The 26,082-nt window shown below is 51.2% G+C and overlaps 1 protein-coding gene across 3 annotated transcripts; it reads right to left on the minus strand.

Annotated features, from left to right (window-relative positions):
- Window positions 1-1,327: 1,327 nt before the first annotated feature.
- Window positions 1,328-26,081, minus strand: TYRO3 (TYRO3 protein tyrosine kinase). 3 transcript variants are annotated; one of them, XM_054565566.1, is made up of 19 exons: window positions 25,889-26,081; window positions 15,827-16,010; window positions 15,520-15,620; window positions 14,616-14,786; window positions 13,066-13,152; window positions 12,157-12,272; window positions 10,490-10,667; window positions 9,686-9,831; window positions 8,991-9,135; window positions 8,517-8,646; window positions 8,334-8,434; window positions 7,955-8,050; window positions 7,529-7,609; window positions 6,985-7,077; window positions 6,450-6,571; window positions 5,732-5,841; window positions 5,410-5,569; window positions 5,057-5,193; window positions 1,328-2,791 (listed from the first exon to the last, which is right to left on the minus strand). In XM_054565566.1, the coding sequence occupies exons 1-19, from the start codon at window positions 26,007-26,009 to the stop codon at window positions 2,401-2,403; spliced, it is 2,670 nt and encodes an 889-aa protein (XP_054421541.1). In that variant the 5' UTR covers window positions 26,010-26,081; the 3' UTR covers window positions 1,328-2,400. The 3 variants fall into 3 exon arrangements, with proteins under 3 accessions (XP_054421541.1, XP_054421542.1, XP_054421543.1); XM_054565567.1 differs by having other exon boundaries at window positions 15,958-16,010; window positions 25,889-25,946; XM_054565568.1 differs by lacking the exon at window positions 25,889-26,081 and adding an exon at window positions 17,713-17,848.
- Window position 26,082: the final 1 nt, after the last annotated feature.

Below are 26,082 nucleotides of genomic sequence, written 5' to 3' on the forward strand. Positions count from 1 at the left end.
TCTCTAACTTAGTAGGTTTGGAGCCTGGAGCTACCACTCATCAGCTGTAATATATAATCTTGGGTAAGTTATTCTGTATTTCTTATGTCCCCCCTTTAAAGGAATGCTCTGTGTATTAAATGAGATAATGTATATGAAGTGCTAAGCACAGGGCCTAGCATGTAATAAATAGACCACCAATATACAATTATTTGAGTAAAGGTCTTCTCAGCCAATAATTCCCAAACACTACCTCACAGATAATCATCACCTGCAGTTAAGGATAATCACAGCAAGAAACATTCTGAAAGCTACTTTTCTGGAAGTCAACTCAGGTGTGATGATCCCTGTGGGAACCAGAATCTGGAGTGTCAGCAACAGGTTTTTCAGGATATACGGTATGCTTTCAGAAGCACCTGCCTCGTTCCATTACCCTTAGCCAGCAGTGTACACCTGTGCCCGCCCAGTTTCCCCACAGTTCTCAGCATAGAGCTGGGCCTGTTTCTCACGCCTCCTGTTGCACGTCCCCAAGAGCTTGCTCTAAACGCTTCTGAACTAAAATTTTCAGGCAGAAATATTGGGAAGCAAACTTCAGGCTTTTACGTCTCGTACTCAAGAGGTTCACCATTCTCTTTGCCCACTTTTTCCCAGTTTCCCCTGGCTCCAGGCAACAGCGTAGAAATGAGAACAAAGTCTCACACGCAATGATAGAAGGAAAAGTCTGAGAGGGGTAGGAGACAAAACAGTCTTTGTCCTTGTTCCAAGATGAACTTTTTCAGAACATTTATTTTTTTAAAAGGTGATTATTTCTAGGTGATATAGAGGAAGGGGAAGAAACATGGACTTGTTGCTCCACACATTTATGCATTAATTGGTTGCTTCTGGGATGTGCCCTGACCAAGATTTGAATCTGCAACCTTGGCATATTGGGACACTCTATAATCGACTGAGCTACCCAGCCACAGTGGTATTTAGCATTTTTTAAATAGTGCAATTTTTTTTTATTGTACTTTTTCCATTACCATTTATTGCCCTCATCCCCTCTTCCACCTCCACCACTCCCCCACCCCCAAGTATTTAGGGGTTTTTTAATGATTTTCTGCATTTTTCCCAATTATCTACAATGACTAGGTATTATCTTTAATATCAGATTCTTTCGGGTCTTCTCTAGTTACAATTTGTGCTCAATGCAAAAAACTTTGAAAGCACAAAGGAAACAAAGCTTCCTTGATCACATGTAAAGGTAACAGCTGTTAACATTTTGGCATATGTCTTTCCAGACTTTTCTCTATGTGGAAATGCTTAACTTTTGTGATCTAGAAAAAAAGTAAATTTAAGAGACAAAGCCTTAGGTCTTTAGTCTTCAATTTTATTTGTTTTTAAACAGCATCTACGGATTTGGAAATGTCCTTAACAGCAAGGGCCCACCCCATGCACTCCCCCAGCCCGGGCTGGGGTCCAGGCTCCAGTAACTCCCCCTCGCCCACTCCAGCCCTCAGGCCTGTTTTCTCTCCATCTCCGGAGACCTGGGACAGAAGAGGGTCTCCAGGTAGAGGGAAAGCTGGGACTATGAGATGCTGCACGGAAGGGCTGGGCTCAGACACAGCTGCCTTTGTTAGTGTCAGGGTATTTCGGGATTTGGTAGCATGCTCAGACACACTATACGAGGGCGTGAAGAGGGGCTGCTGGTCTCCTCTCTTGCCGCACTCATTTGTGGGCAAGCCCTACAGCACCCCTTCTTGCCAGGCTTGGGGCACTGCCTTTAGAAGTTGGGCAAGTGGTAGCCTGTGGTAATCCAGCATGCCTCGCTGCGACCTGGTAGAGCACTTTACTCCTGGCCTAAGCAGGGTTGGCAATCAGAAGGTGACGATTCAGACCTGAGAATCTCCCACCACCTCTTGTCACAGGGCTTAGGTCCTGACTGTACCAACTCTCACCTAAAGGGGAATAATACAAGGGTATCTCTTTGTGAGGAGGGGCAAACCTGGGCATCTAAACCCCAAGCATGGGCACAGCTGGGCCCCTAGGCCAGAAATACCTCAATGCATGCACTGAAGCAGCAGGGCAGCTCAGCCAGGAGAGCAGGGGCCCACAGGGCTAGATGCACTCTCCCCCAACTCCTTTCCACACCCATGGTAACCATGGAAACATAACCACCCCCTCTTGCCAGCTGCCTGGGTTTAGACAACCAGGCCTGGCCCACCTCCACACAGCCAAGGCCTGAACTGAGGAGACCAGGCTGGCCACAGAGTGGCTGCAGGAAGAACTGGGATTGGGTGGTTTGGTCAGTCCAGGCTTCCAGCACAGCTTGGGAAGACTACCACAGGAGCCTCCACGCCTTGCTGCCTGGGCTGGGGTCAGATGGGGCTAGGTCAGCCAGCAGAGCTAGCCGCATGGCCCCAGATGCCCCCTGCCGATGGACTAACAGCTACTGTGGGGCAGTAGGCCTTGCTGCAGCAGCAGGAGCCTCTGGGACTCGTTGTGGGGGCTTTCTGGCTGCTGCTCTTCCTGCCTGGGCTGCTCAGCTGGCCCTGCAGGGCTGAGGATGTACCGACAGTCACTGGGCGTGCCCCCTACTGCCCCCATGCCGCTGCCACCCTCAGCCCCGCCACAGGCCTGGCCCCCACCAGGCAGCTCCCGGCTGTGTCCGTCAGCAGGCTCCTCAGCTCTCTCCAGGTTAATGTATAAGGGGTCCTGGCTGGTGGACAGCACAGACAGGTGGCCCAGAATGTTTTCCAGCTCCATCCGCAGGCATGTGAAGCTTGGGCGCTGCTTGGGGTCGGCGGTCCAGCACTGGTACATGAGCTCATACCTGGGGCAGAGAGAAGAGTGAGGGGCAGTAGTGAGGAGCCAGGAGAAAGGGGAAGGGGAGGGCGTTCCCTCAAAAACAGAGGGCCTTTAAGCATACAAAACCAGATTAGAAAATATTTTTTTTAATATTGTTTAATTATTTGTTTTTAGAGAGAGGGGAAGGGAGGGAGAAAGAGACGGAGAAAAACATCTATGTGGGAGATATACGTCCATCGGTTGCCTCTCACGTGCCCCCAAACTGGGGACCTGGCCCATAACCCAGGCATGTGCCCTGACTGGGAATCAAACCAGCGACCTTTTGGTTTGCAAGCTGGTGCTCAGTCCACTGAGCCACACCAGCCAGGGCCAAAACCAGAATTTAAAATTTTTTTTTTTACTTTAATACATTCATGTAGGGCTTACCATGTATTTCAGGAACTCTTCTCACAGCAACCCTATGAAATAAGTGATCCCGACTCTAACGGTATGGAAACTGATGCACAGAGATGTTAAAAACATTTACTAAGGTCACACAGGTGAAAAGTGATGAAGCTGCAACTGGAAGCCAGGTGGGTTGGCCCCAGAGTCCCTCCTATTCCTCTCAGGAGGAAGTACTAGAAGTGTTTGTCTTGCAGAACACAGCCTGGAATGTAGATTTTGACATCTACCCTTTGTCCTAAATCCTTAACTGTTCAGGCAGTCTTAAACCCTTTGTTCACTGATACCTTTGAGATCTGAGAAAAGCTTCCAGCCCTCTTCCCCCTGCAGGAACAATTTTGACATAGTTTCAGGAAACTTATAGATCCCCTGAGGTCTTATGCTGCCCCTAGGGCATGCCTCAGGCTGAGGAGGGAAAAAACTGATGGGAGGGGGCTGAGGCCAGATTAGTCAGAGAGAGCAAATGCCCTTCCTGGTGCCTACAAAAAAGGCTCCCAACAGTCCCCACACACCAGAGCTCCTGACAGGGGCCTCCAATGATGGAGGGAACCGTGCCAGACACCGAGTAGGCCGTGGGAATGGTCTGGGGCCATGGGTCTGTGGCCAGGCTGCGATACATTGTCAAGGCTGTGCTAGGAGCCAACTGGCGCCTGTCCACCAGGCTGCCTGGTGGGAGGCCAGCATCTGCCCACCCTCTATTGACAGCAAGCACAGGAGACTAAGCCAGGGACTGGTCCCCACTGCCCAGTGGACTCTCAGTAGCTCCAGGGGCCTAGGCAGGCTGCAACCCAGCTTCCTGTCCCTGCCATGCCCTGAGCTCGGCGGAATGAATAAGAGGGGTAGGGCCTGGTTTGTGACTCAGATTTGTCTCTTACCCACAGTCCAGGATCAGGGCACTTGGAACCCACTGCCCTAGAGAAAGAGGGCCCCACCATTCAGGTTGAGCCTTCCTCTACCTGTCCACAACCTTGGACTGCTGGAGGTCCAATCCCACGGCAAGAAATAGAGGTAATCCTACTCTAATCCTATGAGGAAAAGACTATTATGTATTATCCCCATTTTGTAGAAGAGGAACTGGGATTAAAGAGGTTAAGTAGGGTGACCAATGTCATACAGCTACTAAGTGAATGAGCTGGGGTATGAACCTAGATCCCTGTCACTTTAGAATATGTGCCTCTTAACCATGACGCCCACTGTGACTTGTCTGTTCTTCCCTCACCCCATGCAAGCTGGAGTGTCCCTGGGCCCCCAGAGGACCTTTTCACTAGTACCAGCAGGAGGGAGTCCCTTCACTCCCTTAAGAGGCCAAGGGAAGAAAGGAACCCAACCTCCCGCCCCCAGCACCCCCTCCTTGTCAAAAGCAAGGAATGTGATGGAGCAGCAGTTTTTTCCCTTGTCCCAGTGCAGCCCTCTCTTAGCGGGAGGGAAAGCTGTGCTCTGCCTAGGAGGTCTTAGGCTGGCTGGGGACTGCGCAGGAGCGGGGGAGGGGAGGTGACAGGGAAACCTGCACTGCCTGCTGCTCAGCTCTGTAACTTCTGCCTTCTAGGCTCTTGGTTCTCCCTGGAGACTGGAGAACAGAGTGATAGGAAAAGGCTGGAGTAAGAAATATGAGAAGAAAGGAGGAAAGAAAGCAAACAGGGAGGTGGTAGATGAAGAAGTTTGGGGTGAAGGTCAATCTTCCCTCTTATGAATAACATAGACATTAAAAAAAAAAGAAAAGAAAAGAAAGAAAAGAAAAAGGTCTAATGGAGCTTCTGAGCCACCACTGGCCTGGAAGCTATGGTGTCAGTCATCAGCTGAAGCCCTAAATTCCTGTTTCCTCCCTTAATCCCCTTCCTGGGGCACTTACACGTCCTCCATACAGTCCGGAGGCTGTTTCAGGCGGTTCCCGCCGATGAGGTAGTTGTAAATCTCAGCATTCTCGATGCCAGCATATGGTGTCTGCCCACGAGTCATGATCTCCCACATGGTCACCCCAAAGGCCCACTGGGACAGAATCAAAGTAAGAGGAAAGGTGTCATTAGGCTTCCTGAGCCAGGCAGAGCCTCTGAGGCAAGCACATCTTGGGGCTCAGGGACCTGATACAAGGCAGCCAAGGCCCAGAGCGCTGACCTGGCTGGGCCCTTGAGGATCCTAAAAGTCCACCCACACACTAGTCCACACCACTTGCATTACCAAGCCTCACTGTGCCACCACACTCACCACGTCACTGTGCACAGTATACAGGTTGTCAGCCAGGCTCTCGAGGGCCAGCCACTTGACAGGCAATTTGGAGGCACAGCCCTGACGATAGTAGTCCCCGCTATAGATCTTCCGGGAAAGCCCAAAGTCGGCTACACACACAGTCATGTCTTCTGCCAGCCTGTGAGGAGTATTGAAGGACGGGGTCACACTGGCAGCCTTACCAGGTTCCCAAGCTGTCTCCTGGAGTAGCAGATATTGCCCTGGGCAAGGGCTGACGATTAGCCAGCTCCTGCTGGCACTAGCTACTCTCTCCCAGCCCGAGCCTCCAGAATTCACATACATGCAATTCCGAGCGGCCAGGTCTCGGTGGATGAAGTTCCGGGAGCTCAGGTACTCCATGCCGCAGGCAATGTCCACCATGAACCGAATCAGGGTCTGCAGGGGCAGGTCCTGGTGGGCAGACAGAGCAAGCTCAGGCTGGATCTGCCCACCCAGTCAGAGCGGCGTAAATGGGGTTCCCGGCCAGAAAGCCTAAAGACTGTCCTTGGAATCACTGAAAGGAAGGAAATGGAGGGGCTTCCCAAAGCAAGGAAGCTTTGGCAAATCTTCAAGAATGCCCCAAGTCAAGATTCCCCCAACTGGGGGCTCCACAGGTCTCTTCTCCCAGAAGATGTCTTTGCCCAGCCTAAAATTTCCAGCAAGCATAAAAAAGTCAAACTCGACAAACACCATATGATTTCACTCCTATGTGGAATCTAATGAACAAACTGAACTAACAAACAAAATAGTGGCAGACTCAAGGAGCAGGCTGACAGCTCTGCGGCAGGGCAGTTAGGGGGCCAAGGGATCAAGCAAAAAAGAAAAAGGACTCATGGACATGGACAAGACTGTGGTGATTAGGAAGATGAATGCTAATGGAAAAAATACAATAAAAAAGAGTCAAATTCAAAGCCTGCCTTCTCCAAACCAGTTCACTTGGAGCTCCCCACCCAGACCACCTGTCTCCCAGGGTCTTTGTCCCTTTCCTACTCCCGGCCAGCCCCCCCCCAGGCACTCACAAAGGGGTTCTCCCCAATCCGGGAGGCGAGCAGGAAGGCGTGCAGGTCCCCGTGCTTCATGAAGGGCAGGATGACCATGGGGATGGGGAGACGGCCTTTGGCCCTGCTCCGGAGGCTGACCCCTGGGAACAAACAAGAGTCAGGAGCGGGTCCCACAATGGTCAAAGGATGGCTCAGGTGTCTGCATGAGCCCCCGCCTGCTGAATCCTACCTCTAGCACTGGCTCCACTACCTCTTACCCCAAAAGTTCCACACTGGCCTAAGGACCACCCAGGATGAACTATGGCTGCCACCAGATCTCTGGAGCATCTTCTCTGTCCCCTTTTCCTCCAAGTGCAGACTTTTGGTACAGGGCCTACAAACTAAACTCCTTACCTGGAGTCTGAGCAGATTTCAGCCAGGACCTCCTGGCTATTTTGCCATCTGCTTGCTCACCAGGTAAGGCTGAACTTCACTCCCGCAGGCTGCCCTCCCACCTTTGGGGAGCACAGTTTTAGCCTTATTTTGTATCTGCCTCCCCTAAGAAGGAGCTCACCAACAAGCTTGGCCACATGTGGGTGGTCAAACTCCTTCATGCAAGCCGCTTCCCTGAGGAACTCTTCAATGTCACTCGAGGCGATGATGTCAGCTGGGAGAGAAGGATGGGAGGAGGGGATGAGGAAGATGCGTCCCCAGTTCTGACCCAAGGCTACCCTGTCCGTCAGATACCCTGGGCTTCCCAGGGGGCCCAGCGGACAGTCTGGCCAAAAGCAGGAGAATCCCTGCTATGGGAGTGGTGCTGTCTAAGAATTCCTCCACTCGCTAATGCCTTCCCTTCGGAAGCCCAGAAGCTCATCCAACCACGGCTTTCATCACTCTGCGTGAGCCCAGAGGACAGTCACTGCTGCCGGCAGAGACCAAAGGCTGGGGCATGAGTGTGTGTGCGTTCGTGCCTGTGAGTTATTCGCATGGCATCCGGTTAGTGCTGACTAACTCTTCTTGGAAAGTCCAGGGACCCAGCAGAGGCTGCTTTCGGATCAGTCACCCCGTTCATCCTCTTACGTGATGCCCTCACTCCACATCTACTATTCTCCACTCACCTTTCAGCATCTTTACAGCCACTTTCACAAATGAGCCATCCTCCTGCTTCAACTGGGCCTCCCGCACCGAACCAAACTCTCCTACAAACCAATCCAAATTATGGTGAAGAGTCCCATTACCCTTTGTCCTCCCTTCCCGTCTCTCCCAGGTGACCCTCCATAGGGACACAAACTCATTAGGCTCTGGGGCCACTGGAGGAGGCTCCCTCATCCACAACCAAAGCACAGCATGCTGGGAGTAACTCCTCATCAGTACCCCCTGTCTCCAGCTACCATTCCCCCAAGCATCCCAAACTCAGGAGTTTATAAGCATATTCCCTTTATAGGATCTGACCCAAGTCCACACCCTCAAAGGGATGGGAACAACTAAACACACCCAGACATGGCAAACTCCACTCACGCCAACCACTGCACAGCCCCACATACCTTTGCCCAACATGCGGCCCAGGGTGAACTGCTGCTCTGGGATGAGCACATCCTCCAGTTTGTCCTTCAGTTCATCACTGATGCCCAAGCTGTCCACTGTTGGGGAGCGGCGAGAGAAAGGAAAGGGGCCCTGGTTCCAAATCCAAAACGGAGCCTGCCTCCTACACCCCAGACTCCACCCACAGAGCAGAGATAAGCTTAGTTTAATTCTGCCACAGCTAGAATGGCGACCTCCACCAGGGTAAGATCTGTGTGTCTTTTCCATACTGTGTGCTTGGGACTCATCATATTGGTCAAATTAATGAATTAGTAATAGGAAAACAGGCAGGGGTACAGGACAGCCCATTCTGCCCGCATGTGACTCCCCACCACCACTCACGTGTGGCCTCGATGCGTTCAGGCCTTTCCCGATTGAAGGACCGGGCTGCCCTAAAGTGAACGGCTGGCTCCCCTCGAGCCATGACGCTGTCAAAGGCTTGCCTAAAGGGAAACCCAGGACTCGGGGTCAACCCCCAGGTCTTCAGTCATCACCCACCTCCCCCTCTGTGTCCCTACCCCTTACCCGAAGCGTGTCTCCTTCCGCCTCTTTCGAAGCAGGATGAGAGCCAGGGCGGCGGCCGTCACCAGGGCTGTCAGCACGCCCAGGACCACAGGCACCCAGGATGTGCGGCTGTGGGGAGGGCCCTGCTGGCCTGTGGGAGACACAGGCGTGAGGCAGACTAACACCACAGAGTCCCCTGAAAGCTTTCTGATGATGGCCATCTGGCCTGGTCGAGACTCCCTAAGTCAATTAAGGTCCCGAGTAGAGAGGGGCTCCAAAGGACGTCCCAAGAGTTCCTACCCTGTTAGCAACATGCTCCGGCTATTGGGACCTAAGGCACAACCAGAGAATGAGGTGTAGTTTGAGTATCAACTGTCAACTGCTTGACTCTGAGTCATTGGGCCTGTTGACAGGTAAGGTGATGCCAGTCTCCTCTCGTCAGTCTGGGGTGCCCTTGAAAGACTTCATCCTGTCCCCTCCCTCTATCAGCCTCACCTGCGCGGTCATGAGAGGAGACCACCAGTGGCTGACTCCAGGGCCCACAGCCAACTGCATTGGAGACACACACGCGTGCGATCAGGTCCTTCTGGGGATCCCAGACTGTCAAGTTGGCCCAGGTCCCCTCCACTATCAGTTCACCCTGCAGCCAAGAAAAGCCCCCATCTCACAGTGAGTCTGAGGAAAAGGCCTCCAGCTGGGGATTGAAGGCAGAAAAAGGTCTAGCTGGTAACATGGGAGTCTAGGGACACGGGGCCCAGAGGCTGCAGGAACACAACCTGCTGGGAGTGATCACATTCCCACTCCAGGCTGCAGAGGCCCCCCGGGAACACAAACAAGGCTCAGTCCCAGGAATGCAGAAGTGGGGGATGGGAGGGAACTGGGCTGTGGATAATAAGGCCTTATCTGTGCCCTCCCCCAGTCTGCAGAAATGTGCTTCCTGCTTTACATACAAAGTAGCCAATGGATGCAATCCTAACAGAAAACCTAACCCAGTAAGTGCAGCCTGCAGGAGAAGGTGGGAGAAGTGGGCCCCCTGGGGTGGTGGGAGGCCCAGCCCACCAAGGCGGTCAGGCTTACCAAGGACAATCATTCTGAAGCCGATGGCTTTAGAGAGCCCTGTGGGGTGACTCAGGGGATATGCTCAGAGATTTGAGGCTTGGGTCTTCCCTTACCTGGGTTCCTTCCCTTACCTGGGTTCCGTTGTCTTGAACCCAGGACAGTTTATAGGGTCCCAGGGGGCTTTCGAAAGGACCCTCAGGGATCACTTCTTCCCACTCCAGGATGAGGCCCGAGTCTGTGCGGATGGCATGGAGGTTCTGGGGAGCACTGGCTGGGGCTGTGCCCAAAGAGAGAAGGTTGCTGAGAGCCCTGCCCTTCCCACCATCACTATCCGACGCAGGCCTTTGGAGCCCACTCCCAAGAGCTAAACAGCTTAGAGAGCAACAGGTAGGGGGGAAGTTTGCCTCCAGGCCTGACTGCTCTCACCCCTGTCACGCCCTTAGCAATGGCAGCGCCCCTGCGAGGCAGAGTGTTCTCTCAATCGCCTTGGTGACTGCCTCAGCCACAACCTTCGCTACTCTCCCGCCAACCTCCTTGCAATTGCTAGAGAACTCCAAACAACTTCCCGCCCTGAGGTCTTCGCACTGGCTCCGCCCTCTTTCTGCAGTGACTTCCCCCCCAAAACGTGGCTCCTTCCTTATCAATCGGATCTCGGATCTCTTTATGGAGGTATTCCTGAACCACCCTGAGGCACTTTTTATCCGATTTTATCTACTTTTCTCATCTGTTCCACTTGCCAGACTAGAGCTGCAGGGGAGAGGGGTAGGATTTATCTAGCTCATAAGTAGGCTGTAGGTAATCAGTAAGTGTTTGCCAAATGATGCGTGAAGCTCCCTCTCCAGTGGTTCCTCTCCCAGTTAACTAACTCAGAACTGGAACCCAGATGGCCCCTCCCCCGCTCCAGCCCTGTGGCCACTCTGCTGAGAGCCCCTTACCCAGACCCTTTGTCTGAAAGGGCACCCAGTCAGCATACGGAGAAGGCCCCAAGGCATTGGCACAGCGCACCCTGAGGCTGTAGTTTGTGGCAGGTGCCAGGTCCCGGAGAAGGCAGGTAAAAGGTGGTACAGGGACCACGACAGCCAGGACTTCCCAACCTCCTGGGGCCTGCGTCACCTACAGAGAATCAGAAAACTAATGTTGAGGGAGATGGAAGATGGGATAGATGTGGGGTGGTTGAGCTAATGTCAATCAGCAAACACTTGCAACCTACCCCTTCCCACAGACCCTCCCCTCTAATAACACACCAGGTGCCATACCTCCGTGCCTTTGCGAATGCTGTTCCCTTTGCTTAGAATGACCTGCTCTTCCTAGTAAAGTCCAACAACTCGTCCTTTAATTCTCAACACAAATACCACTTTCTCTGGGAAAGCCTTTCTCAGCTACTCCAGAAAATTATGCCCCTTTATGCTTGGTGTGCAACTTGGTTATAGTCGTTGCCACTTATTTCCACTGTTTGTATGCCAGCGATCGCAAAGTCTCCTCAGAGCTTCTCAAGGGCAGAGAACTGGGAGCCTAGGGGCACTGTGAACCGGGCCTTCACCTCCCATTTTGGGAGCCCAGGGCAACAGTACAGATGGAGATCCATGTACCATATAGTTAAATATTTAAATGTTATAAATCAACTAACAAAACTGTTAAATAAAATACTAAAATATTTTCTATCTTAATGTATTGACAGAAAAAGCTTCAAAACCTGGAGCTTTTGAAGCTCCAGGAGGGTCAGGTTCTCATTGATAATTCTCCAACTCCTTGGACCCCCAAGCCAGAATGTGGTGGCACAGGGACATTGTGTGCACAGGTGTGGAATACTGCCTGCATACCCGTCCCCCCCCCACAAATGGCTGCTGTACCCTCCCAAGGATGGATCAGGGAAGAGGCCCACCAGGCCCAGCAGCCACAAGACGAGAAACGCAAGTATCCAGAGTAGGGTGGGGCGTGGCGGTTGCAGGAGGGAGGGGCTGTCCTCCTGATCCGGATGGGCGTGCCCGCTTGCCCTGGGACGAGGGGTGTGGGGGTGCAGCCAAAGGAGGCCCACAGTGGAGTCCTCTAAATGGTAGAGGGCACAGCAAGGGCCTTTCTTGCCTGGGGCAACTGCCTAGAACAGTTTCGAAGGTGCTCATTAAATATCTTTTGAGTAAACATCTGAAAATAAGTAAGTCTGTGTAGCCTCTTGTTTTTAGTGTCAGCTTATCCAGGTTTTTCACTCCCTGGGGCCTAGAACTCCTAGTCCCCTGGTTCCCTTTGGCATGAGTAAGGGGGCGAGGCGTGAGAGTGCAGGTGTCAGATAAAGCAAAGGTTTAGGGTTTCATCAACTTAAGAAAAACCCTTCCAGACATCTCAAGTCTGCTCTACTGATTTGCTTTCCAGCCTGAAGAATGCATGGGTTTCGGCCAATATGCAGTTACTTGGTTACTAGAGAACCCTATGATAAGAGGCAGTAGCCTGGACTGTTCCTGGTAAGGGAACAACACCTGAATAGAGCTGGAGACCAAGCCCCATGGGCAAGTCTAGTGTTATCTAATGTGATTCCACTGTCCACAAAGTGCCACTAAAGCAGTCAGCGTGAACAAGGCCAGGAGAGACTGTCCCACCCTCTGTTTACCTGGACTGTACAGGATTGGAGCACGGCTCGGCCATCGGCACCAGGTGTCCAGGCCACGCTAGCATTGCTGCTGGAGAGCTTTGTCACCGTGATATTGAAGGGAGCTGCAGGCAGTGCTGTGGATGGGAACTCAGAGTCAGTGGTCTGGAGTGCAGTGCCCAGGAAGATATGAGAGATATCCTTATGCTTTCTTTAATCAGGAGGCATAAGAGTCAAGACTTAAGTCCCTCTCTAGGGTCCGCCCCCCCTTACACTGAAGTTGACCTCAGCACTCCCAGGACCACAGTAATATACAAGCAAAACAACAAGTAGGAGGCAGATACCCAGCAGAGTGCCTCCGTTGGAGAGAGGTTGCCTCTCCCTGAATCAAGAGCCTGGTCTGACCAAGGAAAAGGATATGATAGTGGGTGTGTGTGGGGGCAGTACCTCGGCCTTGGGAGAGAAGTCTGTGCAGCCACAGCCCATTCCTCCACAAGCCAGCATCGCCTCCCTCCTTGCCTCCCTCCGTGCACACGCAGCCCTCTGGGTCTCCTCTAGCATCCTGCCAGGCTGTTTTTCCCTCTCCCATTCCCTCCACAGGGGCTGGCAGAAGCAAGGTTGGGCATGAGCCTTGACCATTTCCCGCTGGCTCGCTCTTTCCCTTCCTTCCTCCCTCCCTCCCTCCCAAGGGCTCTGCTTCATGATGGGAAATCTGCTGTGACGTCAGGTTTCTATTTTCATCTCTGCCTCAGCAGGGTCTCAGGTGCTCCCACTAGGAATGGAGCTGTGCCAATTAACCCTTCATCCTCCAGATCCCAGCAGGACTGAGAAGAGCTGGACCACCAAATGATTCTGCCTTCACCCACTGCTGGACAGCTTGCCAAGAATGCTCCTGCCTCACCTACCCCCTCTCCCCACCAACTCTCCTACCTTGAAGATGTACAGTAGCTGGGCGTGAAGAGGCCAGGCCTTTCAGGTTGTGAGCTTCACAGGAAAACACAGTGCTCTTGGTCACCCCTGGGGCCAGAAAACTTCAGTCAGCCCCGACCCCCACCCCCAAGGAGAAACTCCCACTCCATTTGGGATTGGGGAAGGTGGATACTTAGGCTCCAGATCTTATTATCCTAGAAGTCCCTCCAGCCAAAGGGGCTACACAGCCAGGTGCGGGTGAACGAACAGGGAGTCGAACGGGCCTAGGCGTAAGTCCAAAGGCTGGGGCTCTGTCTCATTTCCCAAATGGGAGAATTGTTGAAAACCAAATATGAAAAGTTCATGGCACACAGTAAGCCCTTGAGAAATGCTATGCCACCCCTCCCACTTCAATCCCATCTCCCAAAGACAGCACAAAACTGCCTCCCTTTTCTGGTCACTCCTTTATTACACATTCCAGAGCCCTTCTCTGTTTGCTGTGTGCCATATCCTTGCTGTATCTGCAGATTCTTCGGCTTGCAATAGCTCTTGGCTCCTTATGCATGTGTCTTGCCTCTAATTCCTTGGGGGCTGGACAGATGGCTTCTATTTCTTTTGTATTCCTTCCATCCCCCATGGTGCCTAGCACAGTGTGAGGGGTGGAGTAGGAGTTCAGTGAGTGCTTATTACCAGGCTGGCTGCCGGAGGGTCCCAACCACGCACATCTGGAGAGTACAAAACCCAACCGCCCTTCTAATCTGCTCCAAGCCAGTACCTCCTAAACAGTACCTGACCTTATTCCCAACAGGTCCTGAAATCCACCTCTTCTCGAGATTCATATTGCCAGGGGACCTGGCAGATCAGAGCCCGTCCCCTCCCTCCTGCCAGTCCATGAGACCAACGTCAGACAACAATCTTTTTTGGCCAGTTCAAGCCTCCACCAGAAACATTAACTTTGTTTCACAGATAAGTGAGCCTCACAACCATGTGAGGTACGTGCCCAAGGATCTTGGGGTCCAGTTAGGAGTGCAGGTACAGCTGCTTTTGGTCTAACTGTGAGGAAGTATGCACAGACAGTTGTTTAGGAAAGCAATACAAGGGCTGTTAGGAAAGGAGGTCTTTTATTTTTGTGTGTCCTCCCCTCCCCGTTTTCCTTCCCTCTGTTTCAGCCTGAGACTCTTGTCTTCTAGGCAAGTCTGCCAGACACTCCTCCTAGATCTGCGTGGGCTGGTTCCTGGCTCCTTCCCTTGGGAGGAGCGGGGGTGGAGGAGGAATGGGTGCCCCTGATCCTATCCAATTCACCTCCCAGGGCCAGCTGTACACAGTCTGCACTATCATGAACCAGGGAAAGAGGCCCCAGCATCCTCCTTAAGCACACACAGCAGGGTCACCACTAATCTGCCCACCCAGCCAGCCTAGCACACCCGATTAATGAGCTTAGCAATGGTGCAGCTCACATACCCAGGCATCAGGGCTTGCTCTGGACACTCAACAGCAAACAGTGATTTAAGCAGATTTGAACTCCGCCAGCCTCACCACCCCTGCTCAAGGCCCCTCCTAAGCTTGCTCACCTGTTACATTTAAAACAGAAGGAGAGGGAGCAGGTCCCCCAACCTTCATGTGTTCTCTCCACCAGATAATGGTAACAGGTTCAGGGGGACCCACAGCCTCACAAGACAGCTGGAAAGGGGCATTGGGTGGTACTGCAAGATCTTTTGGCTGCACGGTGAAAAACGGCACACCTAGGGAGAAAAGGGGCATGGGGGGTGAGCCTTGCCACCTCTTGGCTTCCAACTGCCCAAACCCCAAGTCTGCTACCATTTGAAGCTCTTTCTGCATAAGGTCCCACAGGTCCTTATGATTGGGTCAACTATAGAACACGCACCTAGCTTGACAGAAGAGCTCTTCTTTGCCCCCCTTAGGAATATCTTTTATGCTGTCCCCTTGAGTGAGGCAGATTCTCCCTTCCTAGACCTGCTCTGACAGCCCTTCTCTGGCAGTGGGTAGGGAGCTGGGGGAAGGGCAGAAAGGCAGATGCGGGCGGGAGCCTGAGCGGAGTTCTGCTGGCAGGACCCAGATCCAGTTGAGAGCCCTTTGTTACTTTCTCAGTCACTTTGTTTTCCTGGGCTGAACAGCTCTGAGCTCTCGCAGCTGCAGAGCCTTTCTCTCCTCCCCCATTTCTACCCCTCCTGGCCTGGCCACTTGGCAGAACAGGGTCCAGCCCAGATGGGTGCTTGAGGCTTCCTGTTCAGACAAGTGAAAATGACTTGCATCCCACAGGTTGTGGGTTCTAGTTGCACCCTGGGTTCTAAAATACCCAGACTGCAGTAGGTATGGTCTTCCGATGATGGGGTGGGCCTGGAGCCTGGAATAATCAGGCTCCAGAGGACAGTGAGGTAGCTTTCTTCCACTACACTTTCTCCTCCCGAGGCGTAGTCACCAGCAGACAGCCAACATGCCCATGCGCCTCCTCACCTTCTACTGTGAGCCACATTGGCGGGGAAGTCTTGGTTTCATCCCCATCCTCCACCTGGCACCAGTACTGGCCTGCATCAGAACGCTCCGCTGACTTCAGGCTGTGGAAACAGGATACCAGGCTCACCTCCCACGGTCATGGGGGGCAGCTCTGCTGGGCAGACTCAATGGGTTCAGCCTGTCCCGACTTCTGGAAGTTTCCACAGGTTGCCAAATAAAGAAACCACAGACCTCCGGGCATCAGCATTGCCCCCAGCTCCCAACGTCCCCAGGCTGGCATCCCACACCGTCCCCCACAGTCCTGCACCTGAGGAAGCCGATCCAGTGCTGCTCGCTGACTGAGATGTACACCTGATCCAGGCCCTGGACCACAGCCCCGTCCTTCATCCACTGTATGTCAGGATCCTCCATCCCCTCCATACTGCAGTTGAGACTCACCGGCTGCCCCTGAGACACTGTCAGCTTCGCCGGGGCTCCCATGAACTTCAGGCCTGTGAGGTGGGAAGGAGAATGTGTCAGCCAGCTTGAGAGGTTCCCTGTCTCTGGAAATATCCCCTGTCCTCTTCCAGAATCTAGCTTCTATGTCAGAGGGCTCATTCCCAGCCAATGGCCAAGGAAGCAGAGGCAGGACAATGTGGAAGGGCTGTGGGAAGGGGCATGACAGGCTCTCCAGGCACCATGTCTGTCACTGCCAAGTACCCCCCAGTACTGAGACCTCTTCCCCATACCTCCCTGCTGGGCAATGTTAAGTTCAGGCCCAAAAACCAAAAAGAAGGCAAGCCAGGCTGAAAGAGTGGGGCAATCCTATACATCTGGGGCAGGTACTGCCCTGGGAATGACTGCAGTACCCAGCCAGTGCAACAGGCAGCCAGTTCTCCACCCAAGGCGTCAAGCCAGACCTGCACTACTGCTGGCAATCCCTGGCACCCCACCCAGGCAAAGGAAAGGAGGCTGAGGAAGGGAAGGAGGGGGTGCTCCCCTGAAGTGGAGAACATATGGCTGCAAAACCACGTCAGATAAAACACATGGCAGCCTTCCTGGCAGCCGCCTGCTCTATTAATACCTGAATGTGTGCAGTGGTGGGTGCTAGGAAGACAGGAGGTAGAAGGGGGGGAGGGGCCCTGAACGGGAAGCCCAAGACCCCTGAGCTACTGTCACACCACCAGAAGCCACCCTCTGAACAGTACCCTCTACACAGGCGCACACATATGCACACACCCCTCCTCGTCTTCTTTGAACAATCCACGTATCTGAAATCCAGTTCTGCTTCTTCCTACCCTTTCCTGTGTGACTCTATAAATAAATCCTGGACTCTCTGACCCTGAGACATACACCTTTCAGATTGTAAATACTTTTCACTGTCTCCTTTCCCTTCCCTGAGAGGCTTATATGGCAGGGAGTCCTGTCTCAAGAGAAGGTGCCAGCTCAGTGCCTGCTACTTGGGCCTGTGTTTCTTCCTTACTCCCTTCATCTGGTCAGGATCAGTCACAGGGCAAGGAGGGAGAGGCTCACCCCCACACACCCAGCAGTCTCCAGGGCGTGGAGAGTAAACTTGAGGATCCAGGGTGCTGCAAGGAGCGCTGCTGTGACTGGCAAATGCCCCCGTGGCTATGTGGGAACACAAGGCTAACCCCCACAAAGACTGGCAACCTCACCCACCCTCTCCAACACGCCAGGCTTCACGAAGATGAGTGGGCACAGGAACTAGAGTCTGTTCAGACGTTTTCTGTGAGCCGGCACCCTCACAGCCCCTGTGCCTAAATGGTGCCTCTTGGGTACTCGGCCCCAGCCCCAGTGGTTTCAGAAAGAGACCTTGGTGCGTGGGGTGGGCAGAATGGGGGTCCCCAGGACTGGATGAGGAGAGCAAACAACTAGGAACATAGAGGTGGGAAAATTCGGTCCCAAACACCCCCGCTGACCATTCAGCACACTGCCCCACTCCTCTCCTTTCCACCCCGCCAAAAGAGCCCTAGACGAAAGAAAGTTGGGGGTGGGGGCCCCGAGATCCGACCGCGAACACACCGCTACTACCCCTCCCCCAGTACCCAAGCCTCGGCCTTCCAGCTTTGGCCCCCCCACCCAAATCTCCGGCCCGCCGAGGCCCGGGGCTCGCTGGGCTGCGGTGCCCGGCTCCGACACGGCCGCGCCCCTCCGCAGCCCCTGCTTCGCGTTGCCTCCCGGGCCAGCTCCTACCTTCGGCCACGGGCTCCGGGAGCAGCAGAGTGGCCAGACCCGCCAGCAGCAGCAGCGGCGGCGGCGGTGGCCGCGGGAGCGGCGGGAGCCCCGACCTCCCCATGCTCCGCCTCAGCGCCATCGGCGGCGACGCCGCACCATGCCGGGCCCGACCAGCGAGTGACCAGGGAGGAGGGAGAGGTAAAGGAGGAGGGAGAGAGGAGGGCTGAGGGAGGGAGGGGCGGGGGCCGGGCGGGGGTGGTGCTGGGGCCCGCGCCTCCGACTCCCGGGCCCACAGAGACTCTCAGCGGCCCCCGTCAGCGGCGCGGGGTCCCCGGGGCCGCTCCTGGGCCACCGCGCTTCTTCCACAGCCGTCGTCGCCGCCGCTGATTCATGTTCTCTGAGCCGCCGCCTCCTCCCTAGTCCTCCCGCCCGCAGCGAGAGCTCGTACCGCTCCCCCCGGCCCCCCCGCCGCCGCGCGGGGCCCCGGGCGGCTTGCTCGGAAGCCAAACTGGCGGGTGCCAGCCTAATCTCTGGCCTCCGGCCGATCCCCACCCGGGCCAGCACCCCCTGCCCCAGCTACCCCAATGCCCAACCCTAATCTGAGTGGGTCCCCTGGATGGGCACCTCAACCACGCCCCTCCTCTCCCACATACACTCCAGAACCTTTTCAAACCCAACACTCCAGATCCCTCCCTCAAAACCTCTCTAGAACCCTTTACTATACCCTAACTTTTGTCCAGATTCTGATCCTGAAAACCCAGCATCTGCTCCTTGGGATATAAAGCATCTCAGTGTCCCAGACACTCACAACCATCAGGACCCTCGAAACTGTGACTCAGGGCTCCCCCCACAGGATTCACTAGCACCCCTTCATGCCTCTTCCATGAGACTTTCACCCAGATTCCCCAACTCGTGCTCCACTTCCCACCCCTTTATCTCCAAGACCTTGGGCCTTGAGTCTTGAGTTTTCCAAGCTCGTGTTAATCCTCAGGTTTTATTTGCTAGGCCAAAGTCCAGTGATCCACATCTTTGGGGGTTGTCGTTCTTCCTAGTTGCTTTCTCAGCTTCTACCCCCGACTCTCCAGGACATGATATGAAAGTTGGCTCTATTACTTCAGTATCTAATAAAACATTAGTTATTAGAGGAGCACCTTGCATACCGTAAGCACTCCATAAATAAATAGGCAGATGCCTGTTAAATAACTTCCTCAGAGCTTGGCCTGTCCCACAACCAGTAATCACTGGGGTGGCTGCTCCCACGGACATCCTGTCAGGCAGATGCAGAGCTGCTTCTAAATCCAGGTGTCCCCTCCTCTTGCCCTAGCTTCTATCTACCTGGGCCCTGGAGCTTACTCCAGAGGACCCTTCCCAGAATTCTTGAGTGGGGAGGAGGGACAAGCCACTCCGTCCCGTTTCCCCACAGCCTCATTGGATCTTTCCAGGATTCGCCTTCAGAGCAGCAGGAGCCTGACTCTTTCTCCACTTGGCCCCATCACTGCTTGTTTATTAATTACACTAATGATAACAGCAACAGCAGTTCTGGAGGCAGCCTCAGACCCAGCTGGGGGCGCCCCCAGGCGGCAGCCCAAGGAGAGACTGCGGAAGCGAAAGCGCCGTCAGATGGCAGGGGCCCAGTCTTCGGATTTGTGAAGCAGTAGACCAATTCTCTTGGGCACTGTGGGTTGTCTCCAGGACCATTTCCCAAAGAAAAAAAGACTTGCTCCTTTCCAGGATCCACAGATTCTGAATTTGGGCTGAGTCGGATCAGATCAAGCAGACAACAGTCTAGAGCTGAAACCAGACTTGCAAGGGCTCTACTGTGGCAATGTGGCTGCTGCAGCCCTGCATTTGATTGAGCAGTTGTCACTTCTCAAGGCTCTCTCCCCAACCTGCCCTCTCTAGAGGGGACTTCCAGTTTACAGCGGAAGGAAGCATCCTCCTACCACAATGGAAAGACCCCTCCTAGAGAATGTTAAATCCAAGGCCCAAACCCAGCCTTCCACTTCCTTTACTTTCCCCATTCCTCCAGAGTAATTTCCTGAACTCTGACAAGGAATTTCAGCCCAAGAACATCCTTTGCCATCTGTCGAAATATGCTTCTCAGACATGTCATGAATACCACTGTACTCTCTACTCAGAACCTCCAAACCTCCTGCCTCAGCTGCAGACCTGAGACACATCACTACCACAGCACACTATCCATATGGGTCCTGAAGCCCTGAGTTCCTGCTTCCTCTACCCTTGTTTCTGAATCCTCAGTTCTTAGTATTTGTACTTGCAGGGCACTTCCCTTCCTGAGCTCTCAGGACCCATTCTTCCTACCTATCTCCTCTCTCTCTCCATGGTATAGAAACATACTTTGAAGAGTATACAAGCAGGTGTGATTTTGTGGGAGAGTTGTGTGGGTGGGTGAGAGGATGTGCATTGTGATATATGAGGGAGGGTGTGCATTTGTGCAAACTCTAAATGTGACTGACGCTTTGTGGGTGGATGGGGAGAAAATGTGTGTGTGTGTGTGCGTGCACATGTGAGTGCGCCTGGAGGAGGTTGGCTGCTTATGCAAATACATGCCTGCAAAAATCTCTCTTCCTCCTATAAATGCATTGCTTGGAAGGGGACTAATCAAATCAACAGGAAATGTATTTGACCTAATGCAGAATCAGCAGTCCCAGGAACTCCTGTGCTCGGAACAAAACAGGAACCAGCTATGATCTATCCCTGATGAGTAAAAAGGGGCTGCAGGAGAGAGAAAAGGCCACCAGCAGTCCTTTATGGATGCTAGTTTGAGCCCTGGCATTTTGCTACACAGGTGAGTCTGCATCTTCCCACTCTCTGCCTAGTATGACCCAGGACTGCCCAAAGATGGCAACAATCCAGAGAAAACAAAGACAAACCTGGAAATAAAAACCATCTGCCCACATGAAGCAGCTACTTCACCATTTTCAGAGTTTGGACCTCCTCTTTCTGTCCTCTTCCCCTCAACCTGGGGTTGGGGGGAGGGAGACCAAGAAGGAACCAAGGTGAAACATGGAGTCCTGGCAGTCTCCCCAGCCCTGTGACCAAGACCCTATTTCTTACCAACCACTAGTTAAAGAGGAGAGGGTTAGGAAGTGTCACTTAAGGAATGAGGCAGGGCACAGACTGTTCCTCAGTCACCTTAGAGCAGGCAGGGAATCTATGCCTGTGCGGCTTGGAGAAGAACTACCCACAGGTACAATTCCAGGGGAACTGAGGACTGTTGCTGTGCCAACCGAACACCTGTTGCCTGAAATTCCTAAGCCAAAAACAATGCCACTCCATGTCCAGCCAAAGATGAAGCAAAAAGCTAAATGCCTAGGAGAAATTACACTTTGATTTATAGTCACAAGAAACTTTCAAATGATCATATTTTCCCCAGCAGGAGATTTAGGAAATAGAAAGAGAGCAATAAGTTTGGGTTTTCTGTACAGGCAGATGAATCCAAAAATGAGGAAGAAAAAAATGTATCCTCTTCAAAATTTCACTTAGGGATGGCAGTTTCACTTAGGATGAGTTTCATGTGTGAGTGTGAGTGTGTGTGTGTCTGAATGCACTGTATCTGGCTGTCTATAAAGACTTGACTATCTTTAAATGAAGCCTGGCAATTGAGGTTTTTCTGGATCCTTTTTTTTTTTTTTTTTTTTTTTTTTTTAGAGGGAGAGAAACATCAGCATGTGAGAGATACAGAGATTGGTTGTCTCTCGAACATCCTCATCTGGGGACCTGGCTTGCAACCCAGGCATTTGCCCTGACTGGGAATCAAACTGGCGACCTTTCTGTTTGCAGGCTGGTGCTCAATCCACTGAGCCACACCAGCAAGGTCTGGATCTATTATTATATTAAAATTTTTATTATGGAATGTTTTAAACATACACACAAATAGAATAGTATAATGATGAATCCTCAATATACCCATCACTCTGCTTCTATGATTGTGTTAGCCAACTGTCCTATTTTTTTGTTGTTTTGCTGGAGTTTTTATTTTATTTTTTTAAAAGATTTTATTTATTTACTTTTAGAGACAGGGGAATGGAGGGAGAAAGAGGGAGAGAGAAACATCAGTGTGTGAGAGATATACTGATTGGTTGCCTCTCACTCTAGCAGGTTCCCCAACTGGGAACCTGGCCGGAACCGAACCAGCAACCTTTCGGTTCACAGGCTGGTGCCCCCAATCCACTGAGCCACACCAGCCAGAGCTGAAGTTTCTATTTTAAAAAAGACTTTATTTATTTATTTATTTTTAAAGAGAGGGGAAGGGAACGAGAAAGAGAGGGAGAGAAACATTGATGTGAAAGAGAAGTATCGATCGGTTGCTTCTCGTATGTACCGCAGCCGGGGACCTGGCCTCACACCCAGGCATGTGCTCTGACTGGGAATCGAGCCAGTGACCTTTTGGTTTGCTGGACAATGCCCAACCCACTAAGCCACATCAGTCAGGGCTTTTGCTGGAGTTTTAAAAAGCAAACCTTAGCTGTATAATTATTTCCAGCTGTAAATATTATACTACATATCTGTAATAGACTTTAAAAAAACTCACCCATGTATAGATTTAAGTGGTTATATAAAAAATATTTATAGATATTGCATATATATAACAGAATACACATGAATTTCCTTTGTCAGCTGAGAAGGGCAAAAAGTAAGATGCCCCTGTAGCAATGTGCAAAGCTAGCACTCAAATCTTGCCTTCTAATACCATTTTCTAGCAAAAGGAACCAAGAATCCTTGGAAAAACTGATGATTCCAGGATTGGGGCAGGAAATATACAAGATGAGCCTGGAGTATCTTATAGTCCCAGAAAGTAAGAAAGTACCCCAAAACAGAAACAAAAACCCAAACACACAATGAAGGCATATGTCAAAGGATCAGATATCAATATATATTGGAATAAAAAATGGGGAGCGTAGATAAATCTCTCATGCAGAATTATAAATAATTTATGTGGATACTTCATTCTCAAGGAGGTGGAGCATAACTCCACACTCAAGTGTGGGCTGCACATAGTGACTGCTTTCCAAAAAGGACAGGATGGAACACTGTGGGGTAAAAGTAACTTTTGAGTGGGAGATCTGACAAACATTACCTCTGCCAGATGATTAAGGTTAACAAAAACAGTGGTAAGTCATGTTGATAGTAGCTACCCTTGTAAAATGGCATTTTAGCTCTGTGGTCTTCCTCCCAAAAATCCTTAAGCCCACTTTTGCCCTGGCTGGTGTGGCTCAGTGGACTGAGCGTTGGCCTGCGAACCTAAAGGTCGCTGGTTCAAATCCTGGTCAAGGTACATGCCTGGGTTGTGGGCCAGGTCCCCAGTTGAGGGTGTGGAGATGGCAACCAGTTGATGTTTCTCCCCCTCTCTCTCCCCCTCCCTCTCCTCTGTCTAAAAATAAATAAATACAATCTTTAAAAAAAAAAAGAACACCCATAAGTCCAATCTAATAATGAGAAAAACATCAGAAAAACCCCAAGTAAGGGACATTCTAAAAATACTCTACCAGTTCTACTTTAAAATGTCCAAGTCATCAAAAGCCAAAGTCCACAAAACTGTCACAGCTGAGAGGAGCCTAAGGAGACATGACAACTGAATCTAATGTAGTTGGTGGAACAGAAAAAGGACATTAGAGAAAAGTTGAGGATATCAGAATAAAGGTTTTACTTAGTAATAATGTGTCAAATACTGACTCATTAATTCTGAAAAAAAGTACCATATTAATATTAGACATTAATAATAAGGGAAATTATGTTTGGAATAAATGGAAACTATATTTGCAATTTTTCTGTAAATCTAAAACTATTCTAAAGTAATTTAAAAAAACACATCCATACCTGATAAATTTTTAAAATATCCTTAATATCATATTATGCTCAGTTTGTATTTAGTTTTTCCCAACAGTCTCAAAAAATGTCTTTTTACAGTAGGTTTGCTTGAATCAGGATACAAATAAGGACCACATATTTAATAGATAATCTCTTTCTCATTTGGATATGAAATGTATAGAAGAAATTTGAATAATTTCCTACAATCTGACCCTGACTGGCGTGGCTCAGTGGATTGAACACCGGCCTGAGAACTGAAAGATTGTCATTTTGATTCCAGGTCAGGACACAAGCCTGGGCCAGATCCCCAACTAGAGGCGAGTGAGAGGCAAGTAATGGAGAGAGGCAAGCTCCCTCTCTCCCTCCCTTCTCCTCTCTCTAAAAATAAAATAAATAAAATCTTAAAAAAAAAAAAAAAAAAAGCCCTGGCTGGTGTGTCTCAGTGGATTGAGCACTGGCCTGGGAACCAAAGGTTCACTGGTTAGATTCCCAGCCCAGGGCACATGCCTGGGTTGCAGGCCAGGTCCCCAGTAGGGGGCACGCGGGAGAGGCAATCACACATTGACGTTTCTCTCCGTCTGTTCCCCACTCTAAAAATAAACAAAACCTTTTTAAAAATTTAAAAAAAAAAAAAAAAAAAAAGAACTTCCTACAATCTGGATTTGGTTAATTGTTTCCTTGTGCTATCATTTAACATGTTCCTCTCCTGCCCATATTTCCTGAAGATTCGTAGTCAGATCTAGACTCTTGGCTAGATTCAATTTTTTGGCATAAAGTCTTCTGAAGTGTTTTGTACTTCCAACTGTATCACATCATGAGGCACATTATGTCCAGTAGTCCCATTTTTAGTGATGTTAAGATTCATCAATAATGAGCTGGTAACCTGATCCATCCATATAAAATCCTAATCAACCTGCCAGGGCTGGTGTGGCTCAGTGGATTAAGCACCCATGTGCAAACCAAAGGGTCACCAGTTTGATTCCTAGTCCAGGGCACATGCCTCAGTTGCAGGCCAGGTCCCCAATAGGGGGGGGTATGTAAGAGCCAACCACACATTGGTGTTTCTCTCCCTCCCTTTCCATCTCTAAAAATAAATTAAAATCTTTTTAAAAATGTATAAAATCCTAATCAACCTTTCTCCTAATAGTTTTATCAGTCGTTAATGATCATTGCCTGGAGTGATTATATCATTAGTGGTTCAAACAATGATTTTCTACTTTCTGTATTTTTAGCTCCAGTTCCTCTCCCTCATTTCTAGTAACTTCTGACCAGGTCCAGTACTATTTTGGGCTCCAATGTTGGACTCTACTCAATCCTAATAGCTGAAATTTACTGCTGCAGTTGAGATCAAGAGAACTAGAGGAGGGTATTGCCCTGGCTGGTGTGGCTCCGTGGATTGAGTGCTGGCCTGCGAACCATAGGGTCACTGGTTCGATTCCCAATCAGAGCACACGCCTTGGTTGCAGGCCAGGTCCCCAGTAGGGGGCGTATGTGAGGCAGCCATACATCGATGTTTCTCTCCCTCTTTCTCCCTCCCTTCCCCTCTCTAAAAATAAGTAAAACAAATTTTTTTTAAAAAAAGGGTACTAAAACTTGTTGGAATGCAAATTCTCATGTCCTCTTCCAGACCTACTGAATCAGAAACTCTGAGGATGAGGCACATCAATCTGTTTTTTGTGTTTGCTTTTGTTTTTTATCCTCATCTGAGGGCATGGTTATTGGTTTTAGAGAGAGGGTAAGGTAGGGAGAGAAGGAGGGCGGGACAGAGGGAGAGAAACATGGATGTGAGAGGGAAACATTCTCCTACATGCCTGATGAGGAACCACAACCCAAGCACTTGCCCCGGCCAGAATCAAAACTGCGACCCCCTGGGGCCCACTGAATGACGCTCTAACCAACTGAACCATACCAGCAAAGGCCATCAAACTGTTTTAACAAACCCTCCAGGTGATTGGTGCCTGCTCAAGTTTGAGAACCACTGGACTAATTATTGACTTCCCTAAGACGGCAATGATTTACGAAGGTCCTATGTGCACAGCAACATGGTGGGTGCTGAGCATTACGGATGCAAAAAAGGCGGCCTGATGCCCACAAGGAACTCACAGTCTATTGAAGAGAACAAGGCATATGCTGGTGAAAAGGAAACTAGTGATAATTCCCAAGATGCCACACGAGGTTCCAAGGGAAGGTCAGTGCGCAGTCAGGTTGGCCAAGGTTTTACAGTTGACTCCAGCTAGGCCTTAACAGAAAGACTTTGGGAGTAGAGGGAAAGCGAAAATTTCCAACACTGGACACTGGCTAACAAAGGCAGAATGCTCACGGAGGGGATCGCCTTGCGGGCTGCTTTCTTCTCTCTTCTCACCTCCACCATTCCTGCAGCTTGGGTTATGCGCGGCCGAGGACCCCTTTGCCTCTGTCGCGGATGTACTATGTGGAGAGAGACCTGCGATTACCGTACACCGAAGAACGTGTTCTGTCAGCATACAACTCAGGTCGTGGGTAAACTGCAAGCAGAGTACTTTCGCGCTCAACTGCTCCGTAAACCCGATCCGGCAA

This window comes from Pteronotus mesoamericanus, unplaced genomic scaffold, assembly GCF_021234165.1.
Source record: "Pteronotus mesoamericanus isolate MK-2021 breed Mesoamerican mustached bat unplaced genomic scaffold, CSHL_Meso_final contig_164, whole genome shotgun sequence".
Lineage (NCBI taxonomy): Eukaryota > Metazoa > Chordata > Mammalia > Chiroptera > Mormoopidae > Pteronotus > Pteronotus mesoamericanus.